A 16,165-nucleotide genomic window follows, 5' to 3' on the forward strand; every position below is an offset into this window, starting at 1 on the left:
TCCTCTCTCTCTCTTTCTCTCTCTGTCATGTGAGGATACAATGAGTAGAGGGCTCTCTATAAACCAGGAGGGGAACTCTCACCAAAATCCAACCATGTTGACATCCTGATCTTGGACTTCTGGCCTCCCGAACTATGAGAAATGAATATTGCTTAAGCCACTCAGTCGGTGGCATTTTGGTACCGCAGCCTGAACTTGCATAATGTTTCCAAAGTTCATCCAAGTGTAATATGTATTAGTTACTTCATTCCTTTTATTTTTTCTTTGGCTGAATGATAGTTCATTGTATGGTTGTACTACTTTTTCATAAGTTGACAGGCATTTGGATTGTTTTAATTTTTTGGCTATTATGAAAAATGCTGCTATGAATATTCATGTGCAAGTTTTTATATGGACATATGTTTTCAGTTCTCTTAAATACATGTCTAGGAGTTGAATTGCTGGTTCATATGGTAGCTCTATGTTTAACTTTTTCAGGCCCTGCCAAATTGTTTTCCACAGCGGCTGTCCCACTTTACAATCCCATCAGCAGTATATGAGGGGTTCCAATTTTTACCCATCCTCAATAGCACACTTTTTTTAGTGGTTTCTTTTTTTTTGGCTGTGCTTGAGCTTGTCTAGTTGCCTCAGGGCATGTGAGATCTTAATTCCCCTACCAGGGATCAAAGGCACATCCCCTGCATTGAAAGATGGATTCTTAAAGGAACACCAAGGAAGTCCCCCTTCCCCCCTACCTTTTTTTAAATAGTATTTTAGATTATAGCTAGCCTACTGGATGTGGTTTTGATTTGCATTTCCCTAACAACTAATGATGGGAGATAGTGATGGACAGAGAAGCCTGGCATGCTGCAGTTCACGGGGTCTCAAAGAGTCGGAGATGACTTAGCAACTGAAAAACAGCAGCAACAATGACTAATGATGTTGAGCATTTTTCTGTATGCTTGTTGGTCATTTGTATATCTTCTTGGAGAAGATCTATTGGAGAAAGATCTATTTAAGTCCTTTGTCCATTTTTAAACCAGATTGTCTTTTTGTTGTTGAGTTTAGGAGTTCTTTATATATTCTGGATTCTAAACACTTATCACTTATAGGATTTGCAAATATTTTTTCTCATTCTGTGAAGTGTGTTTCCACTTTCCGGATAGTGTCCTTTGATGCGCAAACATTTCAAATTTTGATGAAGTCTGATTTATCTATCTTTCTTTTGTTGCTTGAGTTTTTGGTATCATATTCAAGAAACCAGTGTCCTAATCTGAGGGCATAAAGGTCTGCCCCTATGTTTTCTTCTTAGAGTTTTATAGTTTTATCTTTTATATTTAGGTCTTTGATTCATTTCGAGTTAATTTTTGTATATATAAAGTACATGTGGACCTTAGAGTGATCCATCTAAGTATAATTGACAGAAGTTTAGGAGTTCAGAACAATTTGCTGGTCCCACTTACTTCTCACCAGAAAGGGAAAAAAAAAACACCATTAATTATAGGATGAGTGTTCATGGGGCCTCCAGGTCTAAAGAGGAATTTGAATTTGAACTAGAACCTTTCAGAACAGGGGACAGAGCACTTGTCCATGGTTATTTAATTTAATGGTACCTGATATAATCCCGATTCCTGGCTCAGCCACTTACTAGTTTTGTGTCCTGGAGAAAGTTTCCTAATCTCTTTCTGTTTCCACCTACCTCACAGGGGTTTTGTGAGTATCAAATACAAGTAATATGAGGATTAACTGGAGCTAATACATGTAAAGTACTTAGAACAATGCCTGGCTCAGTGTGTGTCTGTGTTAGTCACTCAGTCGTGTCCGACTCTTTTGTGACCTCATGGACTGTAGCCTGCCAAGCTCCTCTGTCCATGGAATTCTGCAGGCAAGAATACTGGAGTGGGTTGCCATTTCCTTTTCCACCAATGTAGAGACTTCCCTGTCAGTCCAGTGGTTAAGAATCCCCTTCCAAGGCAGGAGGTGGGGAACATGCCTCAGGGCCAAAGAAACAAACATAAAATAGAAGCAATATTGTAACAAATTCAATAAAGGCTTCAAAAATGGTCCACATCAAAAAAATCTCAAAAAAAAAATTACCTCTAATGTAAATGGTACATCTGTCTATTTGTCTCAGTACTACCTGCCCCGACCCCAGTCTTAGCCATGATCAACTCTCCCCTTCAATTCTTTCATTCTGCAGCCAGAATGATAAAGTATGAATCAGATTTTGTTGGTTTCTTGATTAAAACCTTTATATGGTTTCTTTGTAAACATGGAGTAAAATCCAAATGTATTTCCATAGCCTAGAAAGTTCTCCATACGTGGCCTTTACCTATTGCTTTAACTTCAGCTGTACAAGGTGGATATTTCTATGTAACAAATGACCCCAAAATTTAGTGGCAAAAATGAGGGATGGTATTATTATGCTCATGGATTCTGTGGATCAAGAATTTGAATACAATGGAGCAAGACTATATTGTCTTTGCTCTACAATGTCTGGGGATTCATTTGGGGAAACTTGAAGGGCTTTGGTGACTTCCCTGGTGGCTCAGATGGTAAAGAGTCTGTCTGGATGTGGGAGACCCGGGTTCAATCCTGGGTCAGGAAGATCCCCTCGAAAATGGAATGGCTACCCACTCCAATATTCTTGCCTGGGAAATCCCATGGACAGGCGAGCCTGGTGGGCTACAGTCCATGGAGTCACAAAGAGTCGGGCACAACTTAGCGACTGAACAGTGACAACAACATCAGGATAGAAGTGGCATGAAAGGCGATGTCATGTCAGAAGTGGTTCCCTTTCTTAGACATAGACACACAGCTGTTGATTTATTAGCTATTGTCATACAGCCAGGGTGGAGGTCAGAAGGACAATTCATGCAGAGTTCCATATTGTCTCAGGCTTCTCAGGGCTGTAACTTTGTGAGTCATGGGGACTTGACAGTGGATGGAGAATCTCACCTCTCTGCCCTGTTTCCATCCACTCTACCCCCTCTGTGTGAGGAGTAGGGAGGCTTCCCTGGTGACTCAGACGGTGAATAGTCTATTTGTGATGCTGGAGACCCAGGTTCGATCCCTGGGAGGAGTAGGAGTTTTATGCTAACACCTTGAGGCAGAACTCTTGGTTCCTGCAGTGGGAAGGGGCTGTGGTCTGTCCTAGGTCCTCCTGCAACAGGATGGATATGGAAGGGGATTGACTCATGTGGAGATTGACTCTGGTGCTTAGTTGGGCAGGTACCATCCATCAAAGAGTTCAGCTCTTTTTTGGGTCACTTTTCAGGCAAAATGGTGGCAATGGGTGGCATTTGTGGGGGCATCTCTAGGGTGCAAAGTGGGCTTTCTTAGTGGCTCAGATGGTAAAGAACCTGGCTGCAATGCAGGAGACTTAAGAGATGCGGGTTCAACTCCTGGGTGGGGAAGATCCCCAGGAGAAGGAAATGACTACCCACTCCATTATTCTTGCTTGGAGAATCCCATGGACAGAGGAGCCTGGTGGGCTACAGTCCATGGGGTTGCCAAGAGTCAGGCATAACCAAGTGACTAACACATTGTAGGGTGCAAAGGCCAATGTTTCATCAGTTAAGCCTAACCCTGGGATAGGATCTGAGAGTAGGATTCTGAGGAGCACCGGTTGGTAGACCAACCGGTGCTCCTCAGAATCCTACTGTCAGAGTAGGTTGGCAGCTATTCCAGGGGAGGGCTGCCATTTTTCAAGAGGTCCTCCTACCAGTAATCCACCCACCTGGAGTGCAGCCTGAAATCATCTGGGGCCACTGTCTTCTTTATGCTTTGATGAAAGCCATAGCCTGTCATATTCCAAATGGCACTGTCTCTCTCAGCCATGTATTAGCTGATTGGGCTCAGACTGCTATGAGCAGGCATGGTTGTCATAGGAGAGCAACTCAAGGTTGTAATTTAGACAGACCTGGAGGAAGGTATCAGAAGGACCTGCCATGGTTGGGGAAGGGAGAATCAAGCATTTGGTCACGTGTTGCTGTCTGAGTTGTAAAAGCTCTGAAAGCACAGAGATGCTGAGTCACTTCTCTATTGTTCATGGCGATGCAGAAGACAGGTTGGATCATGGCCAGCTGTCCTGCTTCTCGCTGTCATCTTGAGAACCAAATCCACCTTCACAAGCAAGTAGGGGACACTTCCTGAGTTGTTGCAGTAGGAATTGCTGCTGAGTATTAGCCTGCATGTGTCGCTTCAGTTGTGTCCAACTCTTTGCGACACTATGGACTATAGCCCTTCAGGGTCCCCTGTCAATGGGATTCTCCAGTTAAGAATACTGGAGTGGGTTACCATGCCAGTGCAGGAGTATTAGCCTTGGTAGGCTGAAATAGAGATGTAAGCCAGCTGCATTTTGGCCAATGAGATACAGATATGTATAGCTGGAGAGAGTGGCTTAAGCTGGCAATGGCTGTGGGTCCCAATGCTGCATGCTGTGTTTTCTTTTAAAAATATTATTTATTTATTTTATTTATTTGGCTGTGTTGCATCCTAGTTGTGGAATGTGAGATCTTTCCTTGTGGTACACGGACTCTCTAATTGCGGTGCTTGGGCTCAGAAGTTTTGGCCTGCGGGGCTTTGTTGCTGTGAGGCGTGTGGGATCTTAGTTCCCAGACCAGGGATCAAACCTGTGTCTCCTGTATTGCAAGATAGATTTTTAAGCACTGGACCACCAGGGGGAGTCCTCTGCATGCTATGATTTTTATTATGACTTTGCAGCCTGACAGCGTTTTGCTGCATCTTTGTAGGAGAAATGACAGTGGCTTGGATGAACTCTTTCTCACTGCTCTTCTCCATCACTCTGATATGGAGGTCATTGTATGAATGCCCAGATTTGGTTTCCCCAGCAAATGATGACTCAGGAGATGATCTGCGTGAGGCTTGCACTATGTCTCTCAGCTCTGGCCTTGACCCCAAAAGGAGGCTGAAAGGGAGGGGCTCAAACCAGTGGCTTTCCAGGGGTCATGAGTTTAGAATTCACACTACTTCTGTTCCGATCATAACCTTGATCACCCACCAAATCATGAACACTTCTGGTATTCTGTAGGCAAAATGGCCAAATGACTTGATAGGGCATAACGAGAGGAAAGATAGCGAATGGGAGTGGGCAGGATAAGGAATTTACGTCCCAGTGCTGGATTGAAAGGACATTTCACTAGGTGACCTTGATTGTCCTGCCTTTGCCTACCTAAACTTCCCACATACCAACCTAGAAGGTTTTTGTCACACTGGAGGATGCCAGTGCTATCAAAGTGTTCTTTGTTCAAGCTCTCCTATCCCATTCCCATGAAGGAGAAGTGTCTGGAGATACATCCACTGATTCTAGAGGTTTCTGCAAGGTGGAGAGTGTCTCTCCCAGAGAGGACATAATCCATCTATGAATACAGGGTGGTACTGGTAGCAGGTTAAGTTGCCCAAGCCTTAGTGACAGTTCCACAGCCTCCTTTACTGGGAGAAAATGCTTGTCTTGAGTGCCCATTCGTCCTCCTGGCAGTTTTCACTAAATAGATTGGACCTAAGACAGAGCCTGGTTGTAAACTGTGTGCAGTAGAAGGTCATTTTAGACTCAAGTTCCAGTGTAACTGTATGTGATTACTGGGACATTTGCTCAAGGAGCTTATTTAGTCATTCATGTATCCATCATTTCCCCTCCTGTCAATCCATCTGTCCACTCAGCAATCCATCTCTCCATCCATCCATCCTTTCATCCATTCATGTGTCCACTCACCCATCCATAATCCACCTATCTACCCACCCATCTGTTCTTTCAAAACTTGCTGTGTGTTTATTGTCTACAAGATACTATGATGGGTGCTGAAAAAACAGTGTCATCTCTGTCCTCCAGAAGCTTATTGTCTAGGAGAAGAAGACAATGTGTAAAGAAATAGGCAGAGGAAACTGTTTCAGGTGCTTTGTGAGACGTCTGTGCTGTATAACAGAAGGAGTGGTCAGTTCTACTCAGGAATGGGGTCAGCAAGGGATGGGTGTATTTGGAGAGACACAGATGTGAGTACAGACACTGAGGCTATATGCAAGGGAAGTGAAGGGTTTTAGTGTGGAGCATGGGGTGAGCACTAGGGCTGCAGAGCGGGCTGAGGAAGGCAAGGGCAGAAGCAGAGGCTGGGCTAGTCACAGGCCGGGGATGTGATGCTAAGGGTTATGGGTCTTAGCCCACAGGGACTGTGAGCAATTCCAACATGATAAGCAGAAGCGTAAATGATACGGCCAGCTTTGCACTTTTGTAAAAGTACTCTGACTGCAGGACCGAATAGACTCAGGAGCAGGGTCCCAGTGAATTAGGCCTGTGAGAGATGGTGACAACTCAGATGAGCGCCGTGGCCTGAGATGGAGAGGAGACAGGAGGCGAGAGAAAAGACACCACCTTCTCTCAGCCCTCCAGGATTACCTTCTTCCTCTCTCAGCTCACTTACTTTGAAGTGGCCGTTTTACCAATTTCACTCCATTTTTCAATTCTGGAGGAACAGAGGGGAACTGCTGAGCTGGATAGACAACAGTGCAAGCTCTCCAGTTCCTCCCCCAGTGGGACTGCAGCACCCACACGAAGTCAGCCTTGCCCGTGATTATAGCATCTGGTTTAAAGGCCCATGTCCTCCATGGGGCGTCTGCTAGCAGCACGGCGCCTGTTGGCTGTTCCTCCTTTGCTGACTTTCTTCTCCGCTTCTGTCTCGTGAGGGCCTACTCTGTTTCTGGAGGGAGGCCAGCCGTGCTCACAAGTATTTGGATGGGTCTCTGGGGACCCATAAGTCTCTGGGAACACAGAGCCCCCAGCCCAGGCCTGGGGCACACTTTTCTGGAGCTGGTCAAGCACACATGCCTCACCCGATGGCCTAGCCAAGCACAGCACCTTGTAGCATAAGGAGGGGCTGTGTGTGTGGAGTTTGTGATCTTCTTGGGCTGGCCCACGGTGGATAATAAACTCTGGCCCATATGTGCGTGCTCAGCTGCTCAGTCGTGTCCGACTCTTCGTGACCCCATGGACTGTAACCTGCCAGGCTCCTCTGTCCATGGAATTCTCCAGGCAAGAGTACTGGAGTGGGTTGCTATTTCCTCCTCTATGGGATATTCCCATCCCAGGGATCAAACTCACATCTCCTGCACTGGCAGGTGGATTCTTAATCACTGTGCCGCCTGGGAAGCCCAACCTCTGGCCCACTTGAAAACAAACAGTGGGTGGGTCGAGGAGAGGAGGGAGGAAGAGGGGAAGGCAGAGCAATCTGATTAAGGGGAAATTCTGCATTTCTTGAAATCTTTACAATATCCAACTGGACTACTTCCAAGAATTCACAGACTAAAGCCAACAAATCACCCCAAAGAGGTCTCTTGGGAACCCATTTGAGCAAATAGGCAAGAGGCATGGAGTGTTTTTGAATCAGCGAGTAGATCTCAGTCTGTGAACATGGCTGGGTTCTTTTAAGGGACTTAAACTCCTGAAACTGACACTCTCTGGGCACAGAGTTCTCCGTTTTTCTTGGTCCTTTTTTGAAACTGACACAGCTTCTGATTCAAGGAGGGCCCAGGTTGATGAGGATCTGCTGTTATTTTCTGGATGTGGGGGAGCATGAGTGGGCTTGGGAAGGGAAGCAGACTGCAGTGCCCACAACTGGCCTGCAGGTAGACCTGAGCGGCAGAATGCCTTTGGAGGGAAGATGCCCGTGGGAAAGGGCTCTGCCTGCTCTGCAGTGGATAACTGGAGCCCAGACACACGACCAACCCAGTGAGATGAATTCTCACCACCTGGCATTTTGTTTTATGTATGTATATATGTGTGTATATATATATATAATTTATTTTTTTTTAGAAAAGATAGTACCTATATCTTAATGAACAGTCATTCTAAAATGCTGCTGACATAACTGAATTTCTTATAAGTTTTGCAAGGATTTGGAGAAGGGAATGGCAACCCCCTCCAGTATTCTTGCCTGGAGAATTCCACAGACAGAGGAGCCTGGCGGGCTTACAGTCCATGGAATTGCAAAGAGTCTGACACAACTGAGTGACTAACACATACTTTGCAAGGATTATATCATTTTTTTAATTAATAAAATATTTGCCTTTATTTTTTACCCTCTTTTTTGTTAGCTAATCTTTTTTAAAAATTTATTTTTAATTGGAGGATAATTGCTTTACAATATCGTGTTGGTTTCTGCCATACATCAACATGAATCAGCCATAGGTGTACATATGTCCCCTCCCTCTTGAGCCTCCTTCCTATTTCTTACCCCATCCCACCCCTCTAGGTTGTCACAGAGCACTGGGTTTGAGTTCCCTGCATCATACGGTATATTATTATAATTATTATTATTATTTTCTGTGACAAACCCAAAGCATGTGGGTGAGATCTTAGTTCCCAGACCAGGGATCAAACTTGTGCCCCCTGCATTGGAAGCACACAGTCTTAATCACTGGGCTACCAGGGGAGTCCCTCCCCATCTGGCATTTTAAAAACCTGGGGTTCACATCAGGGTAGGAGAGGTTGTCACTCAGGCTGCAGGCTGGCTCAGCGGGACAGCGTGGCCCGGGGACACCTGCACAAGGCCGTTGCTGGGAAGGGCGTGCCATTGGTTTGCTCATTCAATGTATGTGTTACTGAGTATTATGAGGTCTGTGCTGGTTGGGGTGGAGAATAAGGCCCCTTAGACAGTTTGCAGGTGAGAGGGAAGTACACGAATACACAAAATACTTCCAACTTTGTGGTCACTGGTGCTGAGGAGACGATACTAAGACAGGGAAGAGTGGTGACTGTGGGCTGACTTCAGACAGGGTGGGCAGGAAGGAGCTTCCTGCAGAGGGAGTTAAAAAAAATTTTTTTTTAATTGGAGGATAGTTGCTTTACAATGTTGTGTTAGTCTCTGCAGTATAACGAAGTGAACCAGCTATATGTACATACATATATCCTCTCCTTCTTGAGCTTCCCTCCTGCCCCCACCCCCATCCCACCCCTCTAGGTCCTCACAGAGCCCCGAGCTGAGCTCCCTGGGCTCTACAGCAGCTTCCCACCAGCCATCCATCTTACACATAGTAGTGTATATATGTCAACGCTACTCTCTCTATTCGTCCCACGCTCTCCTTCTCCCGGTGTGCCCACAAGTCTGTTCTCTGCCTCCTGCAGAGAGTATTGGAGGGTCAGGAGGAGCCAGCCCCGCTGTAAATGGAAGAAGAGGAGGAAACAGGCAGAAACCATGGGCTGCCCGTGGGGGTGGGGCGGCGGAACCCAGGAAGAGTCTGTAGAGAAGAGACAGTTTGCATTTTATTTATGGAAGCAGCCAATCAGGCTCTTCCCCTTTCAGCCCAGGGGCAGTGCATTGTGGATTCTTTGTTCACTTAAACTCTGGTGTTGATCTATCATGTTTCCAATGAGAGGAAAGCTGGGTCGCTGAGAGAAACTGAATCTCACTGGGGGATGAAGAAAGAAAGAGATGGAGAATTAATTTGGGGATAAGGGCAAGTGTCTAACACATACAGGTCCTGACTGACTGATGGACGTTCTTGGTGCCTCAAGTGGCAGCCAGAGACTGAAAGGGGTGAAGAAAGAGACTGCAGACCACCTATGCTCATTTCTTTCATGGTGGGCCCTGGTTGCTGCTAAGCAAATACTTTAATCATTCAGATAACTAGCACCTTGGGCTTGGGGTCTCCACACAGGCCTAGATTGTGTGCAACAATCCAGTTACACACAATCCAACAACAATTGCAACAATCCTCCTGTTGCTCTCGTGTGAACCCGGGCCTTGAACAAGAGGTTTCTTTGAGCTTTACACTCCTGTCCAGAAAATAAGGATATGGAGACTTACCAAGTAAGATTTGGGGGAGGATTGAATAAGATGTATTTAAAGCACCCAGTCCTTGTATCTAGACTCTGGTAGGTGCTCGGTGAATGTCGTTTCCCTCCACGCTGACTGCACTGCTAAGTTGCTCCAGTCGTGTCCGACTCTTGCGAGACTATAAACTGTAGCCCACCAGGCTCCTCTGTCCATGGAATTCTACAGGCAAGAATACTGGAGTGGATTGCCATTCCCTTCTCCAGGGGATCTTCCGAACCTAGGGATCAAACCGGCATGGCTTACGTCTAACCTGCATTGGCAGGTGGGTTCTTTACCACTAGTTCCACCTGGTAAACCCATAACAGTGTTTTACTAGAAAACAAACAGAAAGATCGTGATGATGACATTAATGACTCTTTCATAAGATGTTCCTGCTGGAGAAAGAGCAGGACCATCAATGTACTTTGGGGAGGGGAAAGTCCTGGGGAGGGATTGCATTTCGGTTCATATTCTCCAAGCTTCCTTTCCTGTAAAAGGAGGGTAGGAGTGGTCTAGACCAGCTGTCTCCAACCTTTTTTGGCAACAGGGATTGGTTTGTGGAAGACAACTTTTCTGTGGACAGTGGAGGTGGGCGTGGACGGTGGAGGTGGGGGTGGTTTGGGGATGATTCAAGTGCATTATATTTACAGTGCGTTTTCTTTTTATTATTATGACATCAGCTCCACCTCAGATCATCAGGCATTAGATCCCAGAGATTGGGGATCCCTGGGTCTAGAGGCCAGAGGTAGACTAGTTTAAAAACATTCCTGGGTTTTACCTCTGGAGTTTCTAATCAGATGATCTGAGCTGGAGCCCCGGATGGTTCAAATGCAGAGGCAAAATCACTTTAGGTGATTAAGACCCAGATATGCTGGAATAAGCATCTCCAAGGCCCTTTTCAAGTCCTGAGTCATCATCATCCATCACGCTAGACAAGGACCGAGGGGACCAGATCACTCTCCTCATTCACCACCAGATGGCGAGCTTGAGGCACAATGGTCAGAGAGAGACGTGTCTGTCTTGGCTCTGACTGAGGGACCCCAGGGAAAATCTGTAGTCCCACAGAGGGTGCTGTGCCAGGCAGATAAAGGTGCGGGGCGGGGGGGAGGGGGGTCATTTGGGAGGATTGTGAGCCAACTGGAGATAAGAAGAGAAGGCCAACGTAGACAAGCTACTAGATTCTGTGAAGTGCATAATTTCCTCTGTGCCCTGATGTCGGCAGGATTTGGACGATGAAACTTGCTTCTTCTGCATACAGTAAGGACTTCCTCAGGACCCTTCGCAGCCCCAACTTCCAGTTCCAGCAAAGTCAGCATCTGGCTCAGAGGACCAGTCCCTCTGATCCTCGTCAGCCCCCACCCTGTCCCCCGTGGTAAAGCATGTCCCCACTGGGAAAGGCAGTAGGCAGGCTGGGACCCATTGGAGACTGCCCCTGCAGACTGCCCCTGTGGGGTTACACCCATCATGGCTCAATTCCAGCTGCAGAGAAGCAGGCAACACTTCCCTCTCAGCGTCCTAGCCGATGCCCTTAGTTTTTGGCAAGGCAGAATTCCAGTCCTTCCTCTTACCACCGCATTCATTTAACCTTAGCAGCAGGCTGCATCCGAGGCCACTGCCCTTGGCGTCTGTACTGCAGCAAAGTGAGCACTTGAAATCTTCTCTTCTTTGCCAACTATTTATATTTGGACTCTCCCTGCTCAGTGACATCCTGAAGGTTTCACTTCTGCAGAGGCGCAGGGGTGGGGGTCACAGAAGCAGAAATGGTTACCCTTGCTCCCCAGAGGGGGAAGAAGAAACCGAGAGCAGAGGTGGGGCTGGTCCAGGAGGGGACACTGCTGCCGAGGAAGTGAAAGCAGCCGTCACGCTGGAGTGCTTGAGTGACTGGGACTCACCTCCCACCCCCGGTTCCCGGCAGGTTGTAGGACCGGAACATCTCATACACACTGGATGTCATCACTCCATGTACCCCATCCTTCTTGTACCCTTTCTCCTTCAGGCTCTTTATTAGGATAAAAGATGAGTAAGACTTGAAAGAGCTCCTAGACTGTGTGACCTCAAACTTCATTTGGTGCTCACTTGGATATGGTTCAATGGTAAAGAATTTGCCTGTAATGCAAGAGATGAAGGAGATGTGGGTTCGATCCCTGGATCAGGGAGATCCCCTGGAGGAGGAAACAGCAACCCACTCCAGTATTCTTGCCTGGGAAATCCCATGGATAGAGGAGCCTGGCGGGCTACAGTCCATGGGGTCACAAAGAGCTGGACACGACTGAAGTGACTGAGCACACACGTACCACCTGGATATAGGTTATCACTGGATTTAGGATACCGCTCCTGCTGCTCTTGGATCATGAGGCAGGGTCTCCCTTCCTCCAGATCACCAGGATGTCTGCAGCAGAACCATTTCATTAACCCATTGTCCATCACTTCTCGGGCTTCCTTGGTGGCAAGGCAGTATAGAATCTGCCTGCTGATGCAGGAGACAGAGTTTTGATCCCTGGGTTGGGGAGATCCCCTGGAGTAGGAAATGGCAACCCACTCCAGTATTCTTGCCTAGGACATCCCATGGACAGAGGAGCCTGGTGGATTACAGTCCATGGGGTCACAAAGAGTCGGACACAACAACTAAACAACGACATCACTTCTGGCTCTTTCTAGATGCTGGGGGAGGCCTATGGGAATTGGGAAGGCAAGGACTGTGAAGGGATCGTGAATGTGGACTAGGCCAGCTTATAATGCTTTAAGTTTTAACAAAATTCAGAAAAATCATGCCTGAGAATTGGTTCAACTATTTGGTTCAGGGACAATGATTTGTAACTTTACAGGCAATTTTCACTTGGTGTTCATCCAAAGACAGTGTAAAAATACTGTATATTAACAAGTCAATCAATGCAGAGTGGGTGGAAAATTCTCCCCCACATCGATTCCTTCTCTGCATTGTATTGAGCGGTAAGTATGGTAAGAAATGCAGATTGCTGACAGTTCTTGTCCTTGGTCAATTAAATCTATTTGGCACCTTCTATGTGCCAAATACTCTTAGGCTCCACTCAGAGCAGACAAATGAATTTAAACATCACATCTCTGGATATTTATGAGCTGTAATGTCAGTTACCGCTGACATTAGGTTTAGGAACCTTGTATCAGTGGATATAGAAATAAGACTGATATAAATAAGATGGATATAAAAGCTCTTGGGAGCAAAATATTTAAGGGCAAACTCATAAATAACAAGGTATAGTTAAAGCCTTTACGATCAAGCAATTCGGGAGCAGGAACATAGAACAAGAATATAAATAAACAATGTCATTAGTGGTTATTTTGCTTTAATTTGACCCACATTTACTTGTTTGTCAAGTAGTATTTTCCTTATGATTTAATAGGATACTCATTCCCCTGCTGCCCCTCACCCACTCCTGGTTGGAAATGACAGTGGGTTTTCTGGGTAGGAAGGTACATTCTATGTGTGACTTTGACCCTTTCAGGCTGACACCAATACTTGCTGACTTCAACTCACTTGGCTCTTAGCACATCGCAGAGTTGGAAGGGGAAGTGCTCCTTTTTTCAATTTTTAAGATGCAGAGCTAATTGGAACTGCAATGAATTAACCAGCTGGGAAGCTTGCTGGGTGCCCCAGAGCCTCTTTCTGCGACTTTAGAATTTACAGAAAGAGGAGTGAAAGGGTGCATCTTACACCTTCTGGAGAGACAAATAACCATCCAAAGTGGCCAGATGCAGAGAGACTTTGAAACGTGAGCCCATCCTAGCCTCAGGATTATTTTGCGTTTATCTGGCTAATCTTTGCTGAGCAGGTGTGAGCCAATTAAATAGATTTTTTTCCTCCTCTCCATGGTTGCCGGAAGGCATAGATTACGTGGGGATTCTATCTATTGTTTGATCTCTAGTAGAGAAGTTCAAGGCCAACCCAGATGTTTTAGTCATTGTACTTGACTGGGCAACCTTTGATAGACCGCTCGCGATCAAGTGGTTCAGCTTCTTCTTTCTACAGGGATTCTGAAGTAAGAGCATCAGAGAAGGACTTGGACAGAGCCAAGGGGTCCCAACCTGTTCAATTTCTAGCCCTAGGAGAGAGGCCTGTGTGGTAGCATCTCTGGCTGGGGAGTTAGGACTACCTCTGTTTTAAACGGATTCTGGGTGGTTCTCTCCATGACTCAGGATATGTTTCTTTTTGAGATCGCCTTTACTTCATTCCTCCAGCTTCTCCAGTTCATCTCCTGGCTTTTGACTTCATTATGTGAACTGGGGGGCCAGTCTATAGCAATGCACATCCTTTGAGCTCCTTGAGCGCTGTTAATCCTAAATTTCTCAACAGAATTGCAGGCAGCATAGAAATGTATTCCCCTGCCCTCCCCACACCCCTTGCCTCCTGCTTCATTCCCCTAAATCGTGTAGGTGAGAGTGACTATTAAAGAGACCCGGGCCCTAGACCGAGGCTTTTTTGGCCCCAACAGGCGCTTGATGCTCCTCCCTTGCTCCCAAGTTCCTGGCGACCCCAAGGCACAAAAGGATGTTTCAGGGCGGGGTTTCCATCCCCAGCAGCGAACTACGTCTTCCCTGGCTGCTTTCCTTCCCTGCTTAGAGCAGTGAGGGCTTCAGACTTTCTTTTCCAGCTGCCAGGCCAAGGATGCCCGAAGCCTGGCTTCCGGCTCCACTTCTCCGCAGCCTCACCACCGGCCCGCGCCTCTTCGCCCCCGGGGAGCCCAGCCGGGCGCCGGCCGCCCACAGGCCCGCGTCCAGCCGCCCCTCTCCAGGGCCGGGCGTGGCCGGCGCGGCGCCTCGCGGAGCCTTCCCGCCCCGCTCCCCTTCCCTCCGCTCGCTGCCATCTGAATTCCCCCGTCGACTCCTGGGCGGAGGCCGAGCGAGCCTTCGCGAAAGGCGAGGGCGGCGGGAGGAGGGTTCGGGCGCCCCTCCCGGGCGGCGCGGCGCCGGCCGGCCGTGCAGTCGCGCGCTCGCCGCCAGCAAAGCCATTGGCTCGGCGCAGTCACCCCACGCGGGGCTGCAGCGGCGGCCTCCGCGGATTGGCGCGCGGGCGGGCATCCACCGGGGCGCGCGCGAGCGGGTGCGTGCCGCCGGGGCCCCATCTAAGCCCACCGTCTAGGGGCTGGACTCCCCCGTCCATAACGATCACCCCTCCGCTATCCCTGCATAGCTGATGCTGCATTTGGGGCCTCTGCCAGCCCCGGTGGCCGATGCCCTGGTCCAAAGAAAGGGCGCGAAAGGCGCGCTCCCAGATCGGGCGCACGCACCGACCGCCGCCCTCGGCTGCACTGCAGCAATTCGCGCACTCGCGCCGCTCCCCTCCCCGCCCGCACTTATTTGCATATCCCACGATTGTGACCAATCAGGACTCGTCTCTCTCGAAGCGGATGGCTTTGGCCCGAGAGGAAAGGGAGTGGCTGGCGGCGCATGCGCCGCGGTGGCAGACTTGAACCGAGGCTTTTATTGCTGTAGTTTATTTCCACCCCCTTCCCTCCTGTTCTCTCTCTCTCTCTCTCTTTCTTTTTTTCCGCCCTAGCTGGGGCAGTGCTGGAGGAGAGGAAGAAAAAGAGACAGAGGATTGCATTTATCTCTTACGTTCCTGATATTTGCTATCAGAAAGACCAGCTATTCGACTGCACATTTTTCAGTCCTGCAAAAAAATAACCAAGTGTCTTTCCTGGCAATTTTTGTTTTAAAGCTGCTCTTTTGAAATTAATTTTTTCCCAGGAGAGAGATGTCTTATCAGGGGAAGAAAAATATTCCACGCATCACGGTGAGTTGGGTACTTGGGCGATATGAGATCGGCCAGCAACATTTTTTTTGTAGCACAAATGGTCTAAAGAATATTTTTTTTTTTTTAAAGCAGGGGGAGGAAGAGGAACCCAACTTTTTTTTTTCTCTCTCTCTTTTCCCTCTTGTTAGTGAAGAAGGCGATCGTGATGGGAGACGCAATCCTATGGAATTGTAAGCCGCATAGTTTCTAAGGCATTAAAATAGGAGCGTGAGTGCATTAAGGTCGTTTTAGGTAGCGCGCCAGATCCGCTGTATCCTTTTATTGTCAGAGCGAGATGCTGCGGTGCCGGCCTGCGGGGTGTGAGCAAATGGATCCCAGATTGAATATGCATGGTTGAAGCTCGGATATTGTTCTCCCAGCTGCGTGCTGCGGGGCTGGACTCCTGGAGCCTGATGGGGGAGACGGGGAAATGGATTCTTCCTCATTTCCCGCCCCCACCATAAGGGGCTTTCTGGAGCCTTCCTCCGGTTCTTCGGAAAAAGGAGCGATTTCAGCCCGGAGGCGTAATGACAGCGGAGGGATGCTGAAAAGGGCTGGGTGTACCGGGATCCTGGGGAAACGGGAAGGA

The 16,165-nt window shown here is 47.9% G+C and overlaps 1 protein-coding gene across 3 annotated transcripts in view; it reads left to right on the plus strand.

Annotated features, from left to right (window-relative positions):
* Positions 1-16,165, plus strand: part of DPYSL2 (dihydropyrimidinase like 2) — a 118,627-nt gene that overhangs the window by 24,027 nt on the left and 78,435 nt on the right. Inside the window, exons 1-2 of one of the 3 annotated variants that reach the window (XM_005210288.5) lie at positions 15,509-15,576; positions 15,726-15,767. The exons of 1 other annotated variant lie outside the window; for it this stretch is intronic. Coding sequence is in view for 1 of the 2 variants with exons in the window: in NM_001076000.2 (NP_001069468.1) it covers positions 15,538-15,576 (39 nt within the window). In the remaining variant the exon portion in view is untranslated. Of the gene's footprint in view, positions 1-15,251; positions 15,577-15,725; positions 15,768-16,165 lie in introns of those variants that run through there. One more of the 3 variants, NM_001076000.2, reaches the window with a different exon arrangement.

The sequence above is a fragment of the Bos taurus genome, chromosome 8, assembly GCF_002263795.3.
Source record: "Bos taurus isolate L1 Dominette 01449 registration number 42190680 breed Hereford chromosome 8, ARS-UCD2.0, whole genome shotgun sequence".
In the NCBI taxonomy this organism is placed as follows: domain Eukaryota; kingdom Metazoa; phylum Chordata; class Mammalia; order Artiodactyla; family Bovidae; genus Bos; species Bos taurus.